Below are 19,457 nucleotides of genomic sequence, written 5' to 3' on the forward strand. Positions count from 1 at the left end.
GTGTTCAGGGGCTAACCATATGCAGCACAATTAGCTTACTTCAAAAGTCAGTCTCACTAAGATAGCTTTCAATACCATTGCGTCTTACCCGTATCTAAGGTTGTGTGGTTACAGAAAGATGTCTGCCATAGCAGTGGTTATATTTAGGGATAAGCATGGAGTATGACACTGAGACAACATTTCAAGTCATGTGCTTTTGCAACTCTTCCTTCACAGCTTTAACCCAGACCCTACAGTACGTCACACTGTGTGGACATTGGCTGTAGGGGGCATCTTTGTGTATGTGTCCCTCTACGGAGTCAACCAGGCTCAAGTTCAGAGGCTCATGACTGTCAGCACCCTCAAGAAAGCACAAACGTATGTTTGGAGTGTTTATTTGAGCATATTTCTGTCTGTCTAATTCACTTGTCTGTCACAAAATGTATCTCTCCATATTAAAATGATGGTGCAAACACACGTGCTTAACCCTCGAAAACGTCTTTCTATGCATGATTATAGTTGATGCAAATCGTTGTTTCATCTATTTTGAACCTTTCAGTTTCAGTAGTCAGTGCTAAAGGATCTTCTAGTTGCATGAAATTTATGAAGGTTTTAGTTCCTTGTGCTACAGTTAGCAGTAGGGTGGGAGCACTGATAGGCAGACATGTCCTGCTCCTTTTCATTCTCGCAAATAAATTCAAGGAGTACTAAGGTATTATTTCATGGGGACTCCACAGCCTTATCTGTGGTGGATGTACAGCCTTGCACAAAGTAATATTTGCAGCTTGAACTTGGCCTGTAGCAGGGCTTACAACATTCGCTTCACTTCTTTCACTCCAGTACCTTAAAGGTGATTGCTCAGTGCTTGCGGCATTGAGCAGTTGAGCCCAAGTTTGCAGGATCGAAACTTGGCCACAGTTTCGATCAAGGTGAAGATGCCCTTGTGCTCTCTTTAAAAGAACTCCAGGAGGTCTAAACTAATCTGGATCCCTCCACTACAGCATTCCCCATAGTCTACATGCAGCTTTGGGACGTAAAACCCCACATACGCATTGTTTCCATTCTTGGGAGGGGCTATGTAGAGATCGGGGCAAGTTTTGCCTTGACTCAGCCTGCATGTGGGTGAAGGCATTTCCTACTATTAGAGGGACAGCTCTGCATCAGGAAATGTGATTGTTGTGTCTTCGCCCTCTCATTGTTTCAGTGCCCTTTTCCTGAACTGGCCCATAGTGTCGGCACTCAGCTTGATCACAAGCTTTGCGGGTATCGTGATGTACGCAAACTTCAGGCACTGCGATCCCCTGCTGTCTGGCAAGATAACCAAAACTGATCAGGTACGTCTCAAGTTTACTCTTCTAATGGCTGAAGCATGATTCTGTTCCCTTCTCTGCTTTTTGTGTGCTTGTTTTCAAATCTATATTAGTATTTCATTGGTAGATGCTTGGGCTTCTTGGCTGTGCATTGTGCTCTGGTGCTACCTGTTTCATGAGCTCTGTATTAAAATTTTCTAATGCACTTGTTATACTCATGCCCGCACATTCCTGATACATTCCTGCTGGATGGCGTAAAAAATTTGGCTCTGCACTGTAAACCACTCACTGTGACTTTTCCCACTTCAAGTGCAAGGCTGATACCACAGTGTGCAGTCTGAAGCATCACACCGAATGAATAGGACCGCAGCGCCTTTTGTGATGCCAGTGCAGAAGAACAAAAGAGTGGCGATTATCTCGCCATGCGTTAATTCCACTGAAGGGTGAAGGGAGAAAGGTAACATGAGGGGCCATTTGGAAAAATTGCAGGTAGAACTGTTTCGGGGGGCGACGCTGCGTTATCTTTGCAGTTTATTGAGGCTGCATTACTTCTGCTAAGCTCAGTGGTATTGCAAAGAAGCATGAGTTGCAGCCGTCGAGGCTGATAAAAGGTACAAATAGAACTTCTCTTTGGCAGGAAGCTATTTATTGACACTGGCCATTTGGGGTTGCTCTTTGTAAATATCCTCTGCCTCGGATGGTGGCAGTGGGGAGAAAGTGTCTTTTGTTTCCAAAGTATTCGGCTCTATAGTATCTCGTGAGCAGATGCTTGGGCTTCCTGGCTGTGTATTGTGCACAGCCTGTGTATATTTGCACACAAGGCCACTATCATCACTGGTATTGTTCTAGTTCATTTTGGACAACTTCGTGGAAAGGCAGTTCCTGCTTTTGCAAGTATTGCTAGTTCAGCAGCAAATGTTGTAGCAACCAGCTATGAAACCATTGTTAGATACTGCTTGTTTTGTTGCTTCAACTTGGTCATAAGCTTGTATGCAGTCTTTCTGCACATTGAAATTTTGGATGTCTTTGATGAGAGAACAGAATTTATAGCTTGTGCTGCACTTCCAGTCCTTTGTGCTTTTTCTTCATCTAAACTGCTGGTGTTACAAACTTGTGCTTTGTTGTTGAAATGCATCTTGTCTCCTTTGCATCCTCTGCATAAACTTTTTCTGTGATTTTTCTCAACGTGATGTGATTTTCGTTGGGATGAATGCTTGGTTAGCCCATTCTCAAAGAGGCGAGTGAATTGAGATGTCTAGGTCCGGCTCCGTTTGCAGTCACCTACCGTGAAATTGTAGCAGTGCATGTGCTGAGGAGAACATAACCGTTTAGGCCCTTTATTTGGCTTCAGAAGGGTCTACTGTAGTGGTTGCTTGGGTTTGAGTGAGAGGAGTGCTCGATCAAACAACGTAGTAGGTTATGAACTTTGCCGAGGTGGTTGCCACTATCGCTTTTACTGTGACAGCTGAATAGATATTGTTCTGTGAAAGCATGTCATTGTTGTCAATGTAGGTGTAGGGTGTTCACGCATACCCTCCCTGCATCCCCCCCACCGCACGATTGTTTACTGCGCCCAGTCACTATGACACCAGCACCATCACATGCGTGTGTGAAGCACGCATCACAAACGCCTACCTTCCTACATGACCACCCTGACACTGCCACCTCCATTCCGCATCCCATGATTGGTTGCTGCGCTCGAGTTCTCCAACACTATAAAAAGGCTGTGATGAAGTGAGTCGAGCGTCATAAATCTAATAGCTATCTCACACCCCTACGCAGAGTTGCTAAACACTCCGACTGGCACTAGCGTTTTGCACCACTCCAGCTGTTACTAAACTTTACATTACCACTGGGATCCATTTTTTTTCTTCGCTTGTTTACATAGCTCTGTGCAAAGCAGCAACTCATTTACTGATGGTTTGTCAACGCTGCCCCAAGAAAGACCTGTTTTATCCCCCCCCCCCCTCCCCCCCCAAAAAAATCTGTTTTTAAGGGATTTTGTGTGAGGCTTAAACGGTTGATTACTCTAAAGCTTCTGAAATGTTTGCCATCTATCATTACTTCTAAGGTGGGGCACGAAAATTTATAGCATGGATCCGGTCTTCCAAAATTTTTTGATTTCTGTAGAAGTAACCCGTGATGTGGCTTGACTACAAGGAAATCTGGCTGCAGCATTGACTGAGACGAACCTGTAATGCTTACTTCTCTATGTGATGATTGTTATTGGGTTCACTGTGCCAGTTGCTTTTGTTTTATTGAAAAATATTCCTTACAAAGTGGCCTCCATTGCCACCTTCTGCCACCAGGTGCTGCCTTACTTTGTGATGCTATACCTGGGCGGTGTCCAAGGCCTACCGGGGCTCTTTGTGGCTGGCATATTCAGTGGAGCCCTAAGCACAGTCTCGTCAGCCGTGAACTCCCTGGCGGCTGTCCTGTTGGAGGACTTTGTGCGGCCGTTCTGCATTTCCCAGAAGACCTACGACAAGCACGCGTCGCTCATTCTCAAGCTTCTTGGTGGGTGCTTCTTCAAGCTGGCAGTGTGGCTGCCATTTTAACTTGAGAAGCCGGTTGGGAGCAAACTTAATCCTTCAAACCCTGAATTTCAGTTTAATTCAGAGAGTGCGAAGTTTGTAAATTCATTACTTGAGCTAGATGATACAATCATTCTGCTCCTCATTGAGGGTTGTGCTGATGCGTTGGACTAACATTGCGAGTGCCCTTCGTTGGAAGCTGAAACAGCGCAGTCATTATGGATGCATAGGACTGCTGCCATGACCAGAAAATGGTGTGCACTCCTGGTGCCATTCCTCCTTTACCCTTTTGTTTCGAGTGGCTTTCAGTGAGAGTGAGGGTTGTGAACATTGATTTTTGAAGCTGAATTACGCACGCCTTTCTTTCAGACTTAGTTTGCTGAAAAAAAATGACAAGTGAGGGCAAATGTTGATTGTGCAGTGCTGGTAGTGCACCTCGTATTGACTGCTTGTAATTGAAGTTCCGCATAAGACTGATGTTGAGCCCCTTGTTACGTTTACAAGTAAAAAAATGGTGGTGTGAAAATATTGAAATTTTTGAATACGAATCAATTAAAAATGTGAAGAAAAAGTGGCTTAGAATATGAATATCTGTTCAGTAATAAAAAATATTTCGGGAAAAGGAAACAGGCAAATGCTGCCTTTTTCTTTTTAGAAAGTGCATGGTCTTTGCAACTCAGATTAAAGCTAAACTGCACAGCACCATATAAAGAAACATGATGTGCACAGAAATATGTGCTACCTGATTAGATAGCATAACAATATGCAACTGCAATGTGTTCATGCAAAATGAAATCCATAAAATGACAAATGACTGGCAACTGAAAATAACGTGATGGCTAGTAAAACCTTATTGATATGGATTTCAAGGGACAGGAAGAAATGCTCGGATTACCCGATGGTTGATTTATAAAATGCCCCACGCCCTCGAAAAAAAAATACCGAAAGTATGAAAATGCAGTGAAGCCTTATAAGGAGGCTCCATCGTGCAAACATTGAAAAGTCCGTGACGAGCACGCAGTTTCGGCACCACGGAAGAACAGTGCAGACATAAGCAAGGGGAGCGCACATTAGCGTCAGAAAGGCGGGATTGCTTTAAAAAGGAAAAGAAATGAGTGTCGGCGTTTCAGTTGACATCCCGAAAACGGTGCGGGTCTAGGTTCGGATGACAAGCGAATGCGCGAGCCAACAGCTGTTGTTGCTGCGAGCTAGCAGCGAAGCTCAGAAACCGAAACTACGTAGCCAGGCTATTTTTTGGCCTGGCAACAGGGGCCTGCTGAGTGTCTTCACGTTGTGGGGTTTTGATTGGGGAGACAAATAGTTTCTCCCCGCTTAACCACAGCTGACACAGGTCAAAACTGCCAGACCTCACCTCATGATCACGTACGCTACCAGGCGTTGCTCTGAGGGGCCTTGCTCTGCGGGAACAAAGAAACGACACACTGGCTGACACAAACAGGCGTGTATTGCTACAGCAACAATAACACCAGCTAGCAACAAAATACGCTAATGAATCAAGGTCGTCCGACTCAGCAGCAAGGTTACGAGCGAATGTTCGCCCACACTAGGGCAAGGGATACTCCGAGGCCTGACAGGACGAGATACGGGAGCCAGTCTTCCTGCCGCTTCCTTGCCCCGCTGGCGAAGAGCGGAGCTGCGTGTGAAATGTCCGCTCGCGCCGACGATCCCAGCCGAAGAGCCCCATCCTCTCTCCTGCGCGTGAGCTGCAAGCCGTCTCTCGCGCTGCGACGCTGACTGACGCCCTTCTCTTGTTAGTGAAGGTAACTAACCAGGGAATGTGCCCCTCCTCGAGGTGAGGCTGCTGCTGTACGGCGCATCACGGGAAAGAAAACCACAAGGGGAAACTGTGGGGATGATTCCCCACATCTGCTGTCAAGCGCATTTAAGAGTGCACGCGTTACAGTGTACCTTGCAGTAGGAGAGATTTTTACGATTGCCCTGTGGTGACGCCCCTACTCACATCATACAGAGTTCTGCAAGTGGGCTTTCCCACTTATCATAGCTGATGAATACAAGATGGCAGAGCCCACTCTGGGAGAGTTATGAAGGGGCAGGACGAATCGCATGAGTGTGGACATTAAGTATGTAATGCATTATGGAAGGATCAAAGAAAAAATAGCGCGCTTTCTCGAGATTGTTCGATACAAAAGGTCGGCCATCTTGTTCACATCGGGTGTCATGTTGGAAAGCCCACTTGCGGAATTTTGCAGGAGGTCGAGCCTAGCAGTGTCCGAATGCGATCGGCCCACGCGATAGAGCTGGAGAAGAAAGCGAAGAGGATGCGTTTGTATTGTTTTCCTGGCACTTTAAACTTGATCGTCAGATAATTTGCCCAGATGTAGTGCTTTTCCAGTTGTCGAATTTATGAATGTCGGTGCAGTATACAATTGCTGGCGAATATTTTAAAATTCTTGAATATAAATTTCTCGAATGCATATGTCAACCGAATATCCAACATATTGATTCGTAATCGAAATTTCGAACATTCGCACACACCCTAGTAAAAAAGTGTAGAGTAGCAGTGGACTTTGAGCCATCTCTCTGAGGAGCCCTGTGCTGCCAGAAATGTCCCTCAGGTTTCGTGGTCATAAAAGAGAGTTGTTCTCTTGAAAATCTACTGAACTATATATTAGCATTTACAGTGAAATGGGCTCATCTTCGTCTCAAGATAGGGATACAGGAAAGATAGATAAAAAATGACGAGTTGTGTGCCTTGTGGTACAATTAACTGGTATACTGGAAGCATTCAAGGGCCAGTGATGACAAATTGAAGGTGGCCTGTATCGATAGACTACCACAGTCTAATCACAAAGATGCTGCTCGCACTGGAAATGGAGCTTTACTAAACTAGCAAAAGCTAAAAAAATGTTATACCGCTATCACAACCACTAGCCATTTTCACAAGCAGACTGCAGTGACTTCAAGGCACTCTTTTTCTTGTGGACTTGTGAGGGTTGGCTACACCACCATCAAGAAGTGAATGGTTACAAGATACATGGTGGTGGATACCAGACTGAAAAGTCTTTCCATCATGAGTTTGCATCGAGTTGTGTGAATGCAATTTTGTTGCCAAACAAACATAAAAATAGACAGGAATATCAATGGTATTGATTTTTACAGCAAACGAAACTTGGATGGAGTTGTCCGCAGTGTCTCTTTAAGGTTCCTTTCTTGCACCTCAGCAGCAGCATTGTCGACAAGTCCGATTTCACCCCACACATTGAAACATGTGCAAACTTTGCAAGATTCTTCTCATTAACTTGCACAGGTGGAGCTCCACAAGGCAGTGCTTGTTAAGTGCAGTGTACACAAAAACACTTCATGATCACTTATTTTTGGGAAATTTTTGGCATTTTTTTTTTTCGTGTTCGTTTTTCTTTTTGTTAACGGGAGTCAGCTGTAGTAAGTACAGGCTCCATTTGTCCATATTTTGCTTTCTCTTCACTTTTCTTCCTGTGTGGCACTGTTGCAGCCTCCTTCTTTGGCGTTCTGTGTGTTCTGCTGACGGGGCTGGTGGAGCAACTGGGCGGTGTGCTGCAGGCATCCTTCATGATCTTTGGTGTGGTGGGTGGACCTCTGCTTGGAGTCTTTACGTTGGGTTTCCTTTGCCGGAAGGCCAATCAAGAGGTTTGTATCCCTGTGGTTGGCACCCGCTTTGGCTGCTTTATCCCCTCTTGCTGAAGTGATGTTGAGCATGAACAGCGGACATTCTTTTTTTTCCAACATAGGACCCATGCTGTTTTCACGCGGTGCGTATGAAAGTGGGGCAGTGAAAGCTCATTAATTCAAACCTAATTAATTTAGATTTTTGGATAATTCAAACTGTACAACTTGGTCCATCCAAGCTCCAGTGGAGTCTATGTAAAATACAGCCCGTTAATTTGAATGTGAATGGGTGGTGCCACCGATCATTCAAACTACGCGCCGCCCTGCCTGGGCAGCCTGGGCATGCAGCAAACCAAGCAGCACTTCGCGAGGCTGCGCCGCCTCTTTGGAGGAGGTGTGGAGAGGGTAAAATTAGCATGTGTGTTGCGAGCATGGTGTTTTCTAACACTTGGGCCATGGCTGTGAGCGTGCAAGGCCAGATAAACGAGGAGTGGGGACTCTCCTTGCGGCGGCATAGTGATGAACTAGCTGCTTGACCTCTGAGATTTGTGCCTGACAGTTGCTTGTTATCATCGATCTCAAAGGCTTCAATAGCTTACTGTGTTAATTTTTGTTGTTGGGCGAATGATGGGTGACATGATCAGGGGTGAGATACAGAAAATAGGCACGTTACTGCATCTCCGCACTCTGAATCCGAGATCACGCGGTCGTGCACATAGGTGCAACATGCGTGAGAGGAATGAATTGGAGCTTTTCCTGATGCTTGCTGTACGTCTGTGTCTTGGTTTTCTGGTGCCCTTTGCATCACGTTCTGTGCAATTGGTTGCAGCCATAGCAGCCAAACTACATGGGGTGTCATGGCGTGGTGATTTAGAAATGTCTGTTCATGGTAAATGTTGCACCAGAATGCTTCAAGAGAAGATTGAAACCATGTGCGAAGTCTGCGCCAGAGCGTTATTGAAACAGGATGTTTCTAAAAAGCACACTCATTGGTTTGGCAGCTTGCAACCTGGTGCCAGAAGGCTGGAAAATCGGTCAGTGTTTGCTGTATGTGCGGCCGTCCTGGCGACTTTCACTTTTCAACCTAAACATTCGTGCAGTGCCCACAACTCGCAACTGTGAATTTGCGAGTGCTTTGGTTGCGGTATTGTTTCAGAAAAAAATTGGCAGCCACGCGACGGTTGTATGCTGCTCGATTTTCTAGACTTACGACCATGCTCACAAGTGGTCACACGCCCTTCTCGACCCCAGTTTGGCCTTCCACTGCTCAATTTAGGACGCGCTGTACGCTGCCTGCCTCTTCATCAGTTTTGAAGGCGAGGATTGGGCGTTCCGATAAGTTCAGGCTTTGGAACAGAAGGTGCTGGCCGTTGCCTTTGTGGCAGAAAAAAGCGAAAAGTGATGACTGAATATTTTGGAACTATAGAATAGAGTGATCTCACTACCTGACTTCTTCTCGATTGCAGTGTATTGTATATTCTGTTCACTTTCGTTAGTTCGAACTGTGGATATTTGAATTGCATCACCGTCTCCATGGAATTAGACTTAACAAACTTGTACTGTATTGATGCTCATGTAGGATCGTGAACACTGTGCAATGTGCCGTGCCTCGACACGAGTGTTTCCGCTGTCTGCATGTTTGCTGTAACTAAACTTTGTGTTTGCGGATATTTATTCTGTCTGTGGTTTGGCACCATAGTCCCTATGTAAATTGTAATGGTTGCTTGATCTTTTTTTGTGCTAAGCAAGTGTTCGTTAGGTGGAGGACCGTTATAAGTTGCTCGACTACATATTTCTGTTTGCATGAATTGACTATCACATAATAGTGTGATACTGTTGCCAAGAACTGAATGACAGAGCAGTCTGTTTATCTTTTTTTTCCTTTGAAAAACTTGAACTTTTGAGTCTCTCACCTCTGGATCATGACTGCATGCATATTGCTCAGAGTTGCTTAATGTGTTTGTAGCTTATTGCACTAGTTGGATGAGGTAGACAATATGTGAACACTCTTCGTCACACTTTTCCCTGCAGGCACAACTACTACTTATGTGAGAACATGCCTCAGACCAGAAGATTATTAGGTGTGCTGTGCTGGTGTTTTCAGAGACGGTTCATGGCATGGATGTGATAAGAGTAGTTTTGTGGTGATGGAGATTGCAGGTTTCACTGTATAATCTGAATTTCGTTGATGTGATTTGCTGGTTTATTTGAGAGCCGCTCAATAAATGGCATTGATCTTCCAAGCAGTCGGATTTTGTGAAAACTCCCAGGGTGTAGTGCTGTCACGTCCAGAATGCCAGGTCAAATTCTCCCAATTTCAGCATGACTTGAGACATAACCAGATAACGCTGTGCATTTTATGTTTGCATAGAAGGTGTGATGAGATCAACTGCACTTGCTGCGCTTCCAACCCACCCACTTGAACCAGTGACTCAGATACAGAACGCAAAATAAAGTCTTCACTCTCTCTCTCCTTCCCTTTGATCAGTTGGAAAGAGCAGGCAGTGATGTCGGGATCTGTATACTCCTGCAGATGCTTTTCAAAAGAATGTTTCCTGAACTGCCTCCAGAACAGTCGAATGTTACCAGCTGCATCAATGCCATAGCACACAACTATTCAGCCGAGGAGGTATGGTTGCGTATGCGGGCATGTAATAATCCCTGGGGTTGAGTCTTAGTTACTATTAACTACAAGTCCAGCAAAATGCGACGCATTGAATTTTTCATGGTCGAATGGCATGTGTGGCGCAACTTCCTGAACCGGCTGCACACAAAAACTTACGCTGGGCTCCCTCCCGGAGTGCGTACGTTTTTAAGCGGTCACTCCGAGTTAAATTGGTGTGTGCCGGGTTCAGTCGTTCCTACTCGAAATCGACTTGGTGGAATGGTACATTATTGCTATGGGAGCAGTTTAAAAGTGCATAATGTGTGAGTGGGCTACATGTTGCACTTGTGTTGCTCTTCTGTCTGCAGGCAGCTCTCTCTGGACTTGTTGCGGGCCTGGCGATGGGGTTCTGGGTGGGGATTGGAGCTACTGTGTACGGGGTGCAGCCAGAGCACCTTCCGCTGCTTGATGACCGCTGCCCAGCACCAACAAGCACTGCGAGTGCCTTGACAACAGCAGTGTCCTATGTTACGGAGAACGCAACCACAGCAGCTGTCACCGTTCTTGTCGACGGCATGCTGTCTGACAATGGGACATCTGTTGGCATTATTGCTGGCGAGAGGTGAGCTGCAGCCAAGTTATTCTGAACTGTACAATGTAAGTATTGGGGATTTCGGATAAGATGTTGGAAGGCTGGTCGACATCTTACGATCTGCCTAGTACTAAGACATATTGGGGAACCTTTTGAAAACGTAACAGCCAAATTAATTCAGCGCACTGCTAATAGACCTGCAGACTTGTAGCGCGGGGTAGATGCAGCCAGCCTGTAGAAGCTTCAGCTGGAACTCCAAACTTGCGCTGTATAGGGTTCGTCAGTGCTGCGTGCCATTGCTCATTTGTTTAGGGAACTACATGCTTGCGACAAGCCTACATTGTCCCAAGCATATTTAAAAAACCTCAAATATATAATTCAATAGAGCTCAAAAATGAAGCAGCAGATGTTCCTCAAACAAGGCTCTCTAATCAATGGCGTCCACAGATGTTTGTGACGCCGTGGTTAATCAAATTACCTTATTTACACAAATGTTAGTCGACTCCTTCCATATCGCATGTCAGGAAAAAAAAAAACCCGTTGACAGATTCCACAACGAAAATGTATTAGTCACTCTACTACTCGTCCGCACTTGTACCATCGTCCTCACTAGTGCAGCTGTCGTCATTGCTGCTAACGTCATCAACACTACTGTGGTCCCACAGCACGTCGTCCTGATGTTGTCATCCTGTGAAATCCTGTGCTGCGCAAACAGCTGCACCATGACATCGCGTGGAACAGCTGAAAATTTCGTCTTGCTGCAGCCTCCACATCTGCATCACCCTCCCAGAAATGTTGAACTTGCAGCCTAGCACGCAGTTCGTTTCTTCGGCGCCAAGAATGACAGCCATCTTGAATGTATCTGTGAACGAGCGCCGAACGCTTACTGGACCCGGAGCACTAATGATGATTGACGAGGCACAACAAAAAAATCTGATAAGATGTAGCCGGCGGTCAAGTCAGATCCGTCAAACAGAGCCAAAGAGAACCTATGTGTCAATGGTGTCGACTTTTCCATGTGCTACCGACACTCCCTTAAAGTGCTACTGTTCCGAATGGTGATGGTGGCGCAATTGGAACAGCAGCCCTTCCATTAATTATCGGCACTCCCATCAGCACCAAGTGCGCAGTTAAAAGTAAAAAAAAAAAAAAAAACTTCCAAATAAGCATGCAGAATAACAATGCTACTGGGTAGAACTGTAAAGCAAACATAAAATTGCAACCATAAATTGCGACATAAAATTGCAACCATATCTTGTTTGTCTCGCCTTTATTGATGGTGTCATGCTTTGGGTTCGATTGTAAGCTCCAACTTTGGTTTTCTAGATTTAAAAAAATAGGTCGATTTGCAATCACTTAAATGTGGTAAGCCGTGGCTAATTCCTTTTCATCTAGCTGCCACCCCTGCAATATCACGCCATGAAAATCGGCGGACATCATCGGCTGCAGGACATTCTTTAAGGGGAATGTGGTGCTTCGTTCTTGAGTTGCATCAGTATAATGTTCAACATGCATTTTCGTAGCTGTGTGCTGTCAACACAACCATGTTAATACAGTAGAATCTCGCTTGTACGAATCTCACAGGGTCATGAAAAACATTCATACCATCTGAAATTCATATCCAAAATGAACGAAATTCGTGTGCAGAATTTGCACACATCTGTTTTCAGCTGATGGGGTTTACTTAAGGCCGTGTGCCACCGCGCTGTGCTGATCAGGCGCCACCGCTCACTGCTCGCAGCGCGTATCGTGCGACTGGCGATCGTGACATTGATGCTGTGCTGATCACGTGCAGTGCGACTCATGATCATGGTGTTGGCGGTGTGCGGTCTGCAAGCACACTTGGTGCTCGAGAGTAGGGTGTGGCCGAGAACTCGAGCATTCATATTATCCGCAGTGGGGTGGTGGGTTGTTTGTAATATCCTAATTTCTGCCCATTGCATGCAATGCGCACTCTGTCTAGGGCACTTTACGAATTCTTATCACCCCGAAATTCGTATCAACTGGGATAGTATCATCGAAATTCCACTGTACGTTTAAATAAGCATAGTCAACAAGCCTACTACCACAACCAACTGTGCATAGCGTATGTAACAGTGAGGTAAAAAAATTGGTGCTTTTGGCTTCTGTTACCCCATTTGTGAACTCCGAGAATTAATTTCGCTGATAACCACTGCTTTTAGGGGTTGCTCCGTACAACAACCTTGAGAACACCAGTTTTTCAAAAAGTAAATGCCGAAAAACATCCACTGATTTTTTCTCAAAGATTTATTGGAAAGTCTAGAGCCTAATTGTAGTTTACGCACAAGATTGCAGACATTGGACTGCGACGAATGAAAATTTCGGTAGTTAAATAGTAGGAAAAGTCGAGGTGTTGCACCAGGGCAGGCTCTCGTGTAAATCCTGTCGCACAGAAAAGCTGTGAAATGTAAAAACTTTTGAATATGGCATGTGGAATGATAGGTTCTGAAATGGAATAGCTTTGAGAGCTTTGATTGAGCTGGAGGTACCTTGGGACGCAGTTTTTTGGGGATGTTATGGTTCCTTAACCACTCCCCTGGCTGTGCCTTAGCACCATCCTTGGAGGAGTTCCTGCATATCTTCAACGTATCAAAATTTTGTCTCTCCTTGTTCATAACACTCGCTTTGAATGCTGAATATTTCTCTGGGATTCAGCTGGCCTGTTCAGTCCCTAAAATGTAAGCGTTGGCATCCTCTGTAAGCAAGGGTTCAGAGTCTGCATGTCTGACAAACTAGAAGGTTTCATTCCTAATAGCTTTCTTAGTTTAGCTAATGTAGGTATGTACTGCATGTGTACAATCTTACGCACTAGTGACACTGTGGTACCTTGCCAATGCAGGTACATACTGCCCCTGTACCGGCTGTCATACCAGTGGTACTGCGGATTCGGCTGGCTGGTGGTGGTTGTGGTTGGGATTGTGGTCACACTAATCACAGGAGGTGCCAAGGACGTCGACCCTCGCTGCCTCTCCTCACTGGTGGCCAAGAACCCTGACAGCAATGATGGGGATCCCTGGCTCGAGGGCAGAGTTCGAAACTCGTCAGTCGCAAGTTCTCAGGCATGCACAACTTTGTGAAGGTTTTTCTCACTTCTTTCTCATTTTTTCATTCTTCGCAGATGTTTAGTAGTACACATTTTTGTAGTGAAATATGGCTGGACTAGTGCAGTGTACTTTGAGACATTGTTTTTCTTTCTCTTTTTTACTGGCATGATTGTGTCTAAACTCTTTTGAATTCAAGCAAACAGGCATGGTCTCATTTCTCTTAGCTCTTATTTATCATGCACTTCATGCCTGTATTTCTTTTTGTGTTTACTTTGCTTTCGTGAGTTATAGGAACTTGCCTAGCTAATAATCATTCTCGTCTTAATGTTGGTGTTGTCTTTTGATACCTTTATATTAGTAGAATTTATTCTTTTATCACTTATTATTGTTTCTGTTACCCCATTTATGCGGCTCCTGAAGGGGCAAGTCGAGGTGTTGCACCAGGGCAGGCTCTCGTGTAAATCCTGTCTATTGCATGGTGCATTGTAACCCGCACATCTCTTAAGTGGGTGTAATGGCCGGCGTAATAATGATTGGAGGGCCCCTGTTGCTAGGCCAAAAAATAGCCTGGCCGCATAGTTTCAGTTTCTGAGTTCCTCTGCTCACTCATGGCAGTGGCAGCTGTTGGCCCGCGCATTCACCTGTAGATCAATCCCAGCTCTGCTCTGCTTTTGGACGCTGACTGACAGTAATGTCATGCAACGAGGCCAACCCAACCAAATCCTAGCAGTGGCCCTCACGTGCGGAAACCAGTGCCGTTGTGGAAGTCAACTGTACTTTAGTTTTAATGAGTAATTATTCTATTTACAGTACAGTCCACTTATAACGATAATGAGAAAAATCTGATCATTATAACCGATTATCGTTACATCTGGACTGGCAAAAAAAAAAGTTAGAAAAAGCTAAACGAACTCACCCAGACATTCCCCCATGTGCCGCCACCACTGCACCTGTCAAGGGCGCGCAGTGTCTTGGCACTGTGCCAAGTTCGCTGAGTGGGCCACCCCCGCTGGAACTCCCATCAGAGGATAAACACGACGTTATCCGCGACTTTATCTATAGGTTATAGGTCTTGCTAGATTTATCTGCCTTTTGCACAGCACTGTCACATGTCTGCTAGGGACAACATACCGTATTTACACGATTGTAAGTCGACTCGAATGTAAGTCAATTCCCCCAAATCACATTGCCGAAAAAAAACAAAAACATTGAGGTTGTTTAAGCTTGGCCTTGAATAGTTGAACGTGATAACATTATCCAGTGGCCGCCATTTATCGCCAGCCGCTACCAGCTGCTGCGCGCGGCCGTGCCCGTGGGCACATTCCAAAACGAAAATGTGTTAGTCACTGGACTACTTGTCCACACTTGCACCATCGTCCTCACTAGCGCTGCCGTCGTGATCGCTGCTGCGGTCCCACAGCACGTCGTTCTAATGTCGTCGTCGAGCGAAATACCACACTTCGCAAACAGCCACATCATGTGGAACAGCTGAAAATTTTCCTCGCTGCAGCTGCCACACCTGTATCACCCGTTGCGAACGTCAAACTTATGGCCCGGCGCGCAGTTGTGCATTTCTTCGGCATAAAGTATTACGGCCATGTTGAATGTAGCCGTGAACGAGCGCCGGTCGCTTACCGGACACAGAGCACAAATGACAGTGGACGAAGCACTGCATTAAAACTTGTGAAACGTGGCCGGCAGTAGTCAAATGCGTCAGAGCCAAAGAGAAAGTACGCGTGAATGGCATGAATGGCGTCGGCTCTTCTGTCGGCTACTGACACTCCCCGGCACCACTGCCGTTCCGAGTGGGGGTGCCACCTCGATTGGAACAGCGGTCCTTCCATCAACTATCAACGCTCTCTTCAGCGCCTAGCGTGCATTTGAAAGTAAAAAGAAAACTTGTTAAACGCTTGAGCTTCCTGTAGAACGCGATTGCATTATTGGGCTGCCACTGCTTATCAGCAGCCGCAGTCTGCAGCCACGTGTGGGGAGTGTGGCGTGCCAGTTTGCTGCTTATCGATAGCCGCCATCGGCCGCCGCCCGCGGAGAGAGGGGATGCCAGTTCTGCGCGTTGATATGGCAGCTGCTCAAGGCCAGCACCAAGAGCGATGCGATGGAGCCGCAGCAAAAATGCAACCACGCTGTAGCATGCCCGACATCTCGCTTGTCTCGCCTTTACTTATAGTGCCATGTTTTCGTTTTGGTTGCAAGTCGACACCCCCACTTCGGATTTCATATTTTGAAAAATAGGTCAACTTACAATCGTGTAAATACGGTATATCCCGGAATGTGGGAAATTATATCCAGCCATTCATAGTTGTTTGAAGCAAGCCAACGTCATATATGCATTAAAATCAAATGCCTGTGCCAGGCACGTTCATAGGAGTGCAAGCTTAGGGAGCGAAAAAAAAAGGCTCCTCAGTACTGGTGCTGCCCCTTCCGGCTGTGCCGCACGTAAAAGTGGCACTAACTGGCTATGCCTCGCGCTGCTGTTGGATCACCTCTCTTCTTCTAACATGGTGCGGACCATGCTCGCCTTTTGAAGGCATTCCAAAATCTCTCATTTCTCCGAGGTGCTCCGTCAGTTCAAATGACATCTGAACCAGTTGCCATTGAAAAACTTCAAGTTACAGCGTTAGCTTGGCCGTCAACTTAAAGAATATTCAGTTCAACAGCATTTTAAATGTTTGTGTATTAGGAGGTAGTGGTAGCAGTCAGGTGGCTAGCTGTACTGCAGCTCTTCCACTCACGTGCTCTTCATAAAATGAGAGGAAAAGGCCTTCTGTAAAAGCAGTGCAACTCATCAAAATTAAGTTTCAGGCAGCAATTGGAGGGAACATATAGTCCCTTCCAATTGGCATGCAGTCACTTTCGACAACAACGGCGCTGGAGAGGCTTGTAAACAAAGAGTGTTGTAGCCTCCACTGCCTCCTGGCCCGCTCACGGCTGCCGGTGATGTTTTCAATGGCTTGCTTGCTTTATTGAGCGAAGTCTCAATTTGGGTTGGACAAATATGCTGGGAGGCTGTTCAAGGATATCCTCAGTACTGTGTCCAGCTTAAGTTTTGGAACTTCGCGCTGCGACGTGACAGTGGCACCGTCCACAATCCATTCGTCGACAGGAACGATCTCACTTGCATCACTACCGCCGCTGTGGTGGCCGAGTGGTTATGGTGCTCGGCTGCTAGCCCGAAAGACGCGGGTTTGATCCCGCCCGCGGCAGTCGAATTTCGATGGAGGCGAAATTCTAGAGGCCCGTGTACTGTGCGATGTCAGTGCATTTTAAAGAACCCCAGGTGGTCGAAATTTCCGGAGCCCTTCACTACGGCGTCCCTCATAGCCTGAGTCGCTGTGGGACGTTAAACCCCCCTAAACTGAACTAAACTCACTTGCATCACTGCGTTTCTCGCAGGCACGGACATGCAGGGAGTTGAATGCAAAGCCCTCAATTTCATGTTGCGGTATGGCCCGTGTACACACTTCAGGCCGTTCGCTAGCTGTCAGTAAACAAAGACAACATAGACTCCTTTCCCTGTGTTCCCCTGTAGGCGGAACAGCAGCCAGGCACATGGAAGCTGTGCTGCATCCTTCCTGGCACTCATGCGCAGCATACCATGCACAACACGTAGAATCGACGGCAGAAACTGCGCACCATTTAACCACAATACCATGCACTGACAATGGTGGCTACCTTTCCTGTCGCCTGCTCTGAGCCCTATGACAGTGCCTAGCGCCGCGGTGTGATTGCCGCTGGCAGCATACACAGCTCCCCCATAGTGTGACAGTGAAGCTTCATGACCAGTAAAAGTGTGGTGGGTGAACCACATTTATTTGACGTCCTGGTAGCCGCGGCGGCTGAGACGGTGGAGTCGCTGTTGACGTTGCTGGCTAGGCCCCAGTTGCCGAAATCATTCTCTGTTGCACGAGCCAGAGGTTCTGGTTTGCGCGAGGCAGGTCGTGCCAACTTTATCTTCATCAGCGCCGCTGGCGATGCCAGCGCCGCTACAGATGCTCTCCCCCTAGCGCGGTGCGCGATAAAGGAAAAAAACGGTATGTACATGTTTGTACAGGTGAATCAAGTCCAGGACATGGCTAGGTTTGTGAAGGCCGCCGGGTGGGAGAAACAAACTCAGGCGGTCGAGCCTGGCTGCTACGCAAAGGGCGATGGGAGCCAAAGGATGAGGATGATGATGTGAGGAACAGGCGGGAGAAGTCGAGGAAAAAGAGGCGAGCTAGGCGTGCTGCAGTCGGAGGTATACTGGTGGGGCCGTCAGTTGGGTTGAAGCAGGCCGGAATGTCATTGCAGAAAATGCACCCGCGGCGGGAGTTACGGGCGATATGGGCTTTGCGCCGGCCCAGCGGGTGCAGACGAAGGGATGGCGTGCGGAAACCGCAGGCGTAGAAGAGGAGGGGATGCCTCAGCCGCTGGTGACGGTGAAACGACGGCACACGATACTGGGCTGGAGGTCTGCTGCGTGGGACTCGGGCTGCCGTTTAGGGAAGTGGTCGATGAGGTGGAGCGGCTTTATGCAAAAACGAGCTCATTGTGGCAGTGGGACGGGTGGCTGGGAGCACAAGAAGCAAGTCCGGGGCGTAGTTGTCGGAATGGCAAGCATACGGTAGGGCTGTCTCGCTTGTCGCGGAGGCACAGGCACTGGTGAAGACGCCAGGTAGACAGGGATGTGGGGCAGGCGGTGCGGGTGGCGCGTGAGGTGCGACAAGGTCCGCGGATGGCGTGCATGCGGGCCTTGCGACAGGAATGACAGTTGTGCTCACTGTGGTCGGGCTTGAGGGAGCAGGCGAACGTGGGACTAGAAGAGAGTCCGGGCCCGGGTCGAGAGAGGGTGCTGCTGGTGATGGCCGAAGGGTAGGCGCCACAGCTGGGAAGCAGGGCTGGGCAGGAGGCGCCGTGGGATGGGAGATCACAGGTGGATGGCCGTCCATAGGGGCTGGTGAAGCAAACTTGAGAGAGATCGGGGTGTAGTTTGAGGCAGCTGGTTGAGAAGGTTGGCAAGAGACTGGCGCGTCCTCGCGTGGCACTTGCCGAACCGTGAGTGGGGGCTCATTCGGTGGCGGCAATAGTGGACACACCGGTGTGGGGAGCGGCTCCGGTGCATAAGCTGGCGGGGGGAAAACCGAAGCATCTCGGGTCGAGAATGCGGCCTGGGACGGTGAGTCGAGTGACGCTGCAGCTTCCGAGTCCGGAACAGGAGCGCAGAGAGTCGGCGGGAGCTCCAAGCCAAAATACGCCGTCAGGCCCTTCTTGAAATCGGCGTATATGTCGGGGCCAAGAGGCGGCAACCGCAGTTGTGCCAGGAGACCGGGTGGGAGTTCGCGGCTGGTGTGCTGATAGCGCAGGAGCTGGCTGGGCACATTGTTCACATGAAAGTGCGAGTTCAGCAGCGCCAGCCACAAAACGGGGTCCCTGACATAAAACGCGGGCAGGCCGGGCAGCCGAGGAAGGAAAGGGTGGTGATACGGCTGAAGGAGCTCACCGGATGTGATGGGAGGTGCGTACATGGCGATGAAAAGCTGCCGAAAGCCTGGTGCGAACAGTGGGCGTGCAGAGGCAAGGCCAAGGGGAGGTACAGGATGGGCAGGAGCGCAGAGCCGGTAGGAGCGGCATTGTGTGCGTCGGGGCTGTCGTCCGTTGTCATCAGATGTGGTGGGTGAACCACATTTATTTGACGTCCCGATAGCCGCGGCGGCTGAGACGGTGGAGTAGACTGTTGACGTTACTGGCTAG

The 19,457-nt window shown here is 47.7% G+C and overlaps 1 protein-coding gene across 4 annotated transcripts in view; it reads left to right on the plus strand.

Annotated features, from left to right (window-relative positions):
• The window catches only part of LOC144125909 (putative sodium-dependent multivitamin transporter), a 46,374-nt gene that overhangs the window by 24,449 nt on the left and 2,468 nt on the right, over positions 1 to 19,457 (plus strand). For 3 of the 4 annotated variants that reach the window (XM_077659716.1, XM_077659715.1, XM_077659714.1), the window contains exons 6-11: positions 217 to 357; positions 1,184 to 1,313; positions 3,599 to 3,806; positions 7,317 to 7,471; positions 10,424 to 10,677; positions 13,508 to 13,727. In XM_077659716.1, the coding sequence (XP_077515842.1) occupies positions 217 to 357; positions 1,184 to 1,313; positions 3,599 to 3,806; positions 7,317 to 7,471; positions 10,424 to 10,677; positions 13,508 to 13,727 (1,108 nt within the window). Of the gene's footprint in view, positions 1 to 216; positions 358 to 1,183; positions 1,314 to 3,598; positions 3,807 to 7,316; positions 7,472 to 10,423; positions 10,678 to 13,507; positions 13,748 to 19,457 lie in introns of all 4 variants that reach the window. The other variant, XM_077659717.1, reaches the window with a different exon arrangement.

The sequence above is a fragment of the Amblyomma americanum genome, chromosome 3, assembly GCF_052857255.1.
Source record: "Amblyomma americanum isolate KBUSLIRL-KWMA chromosome 3, ASM5285725v1, whole genome shotgun sequence".
Classification (NCBI taxonomy): domain Eukaryota; kingdom Metazoa; phylum Arthropoda; class Arachnida; order Ixodida; family Ixodidae; genus Amblyomma; species Amblyomma americanum.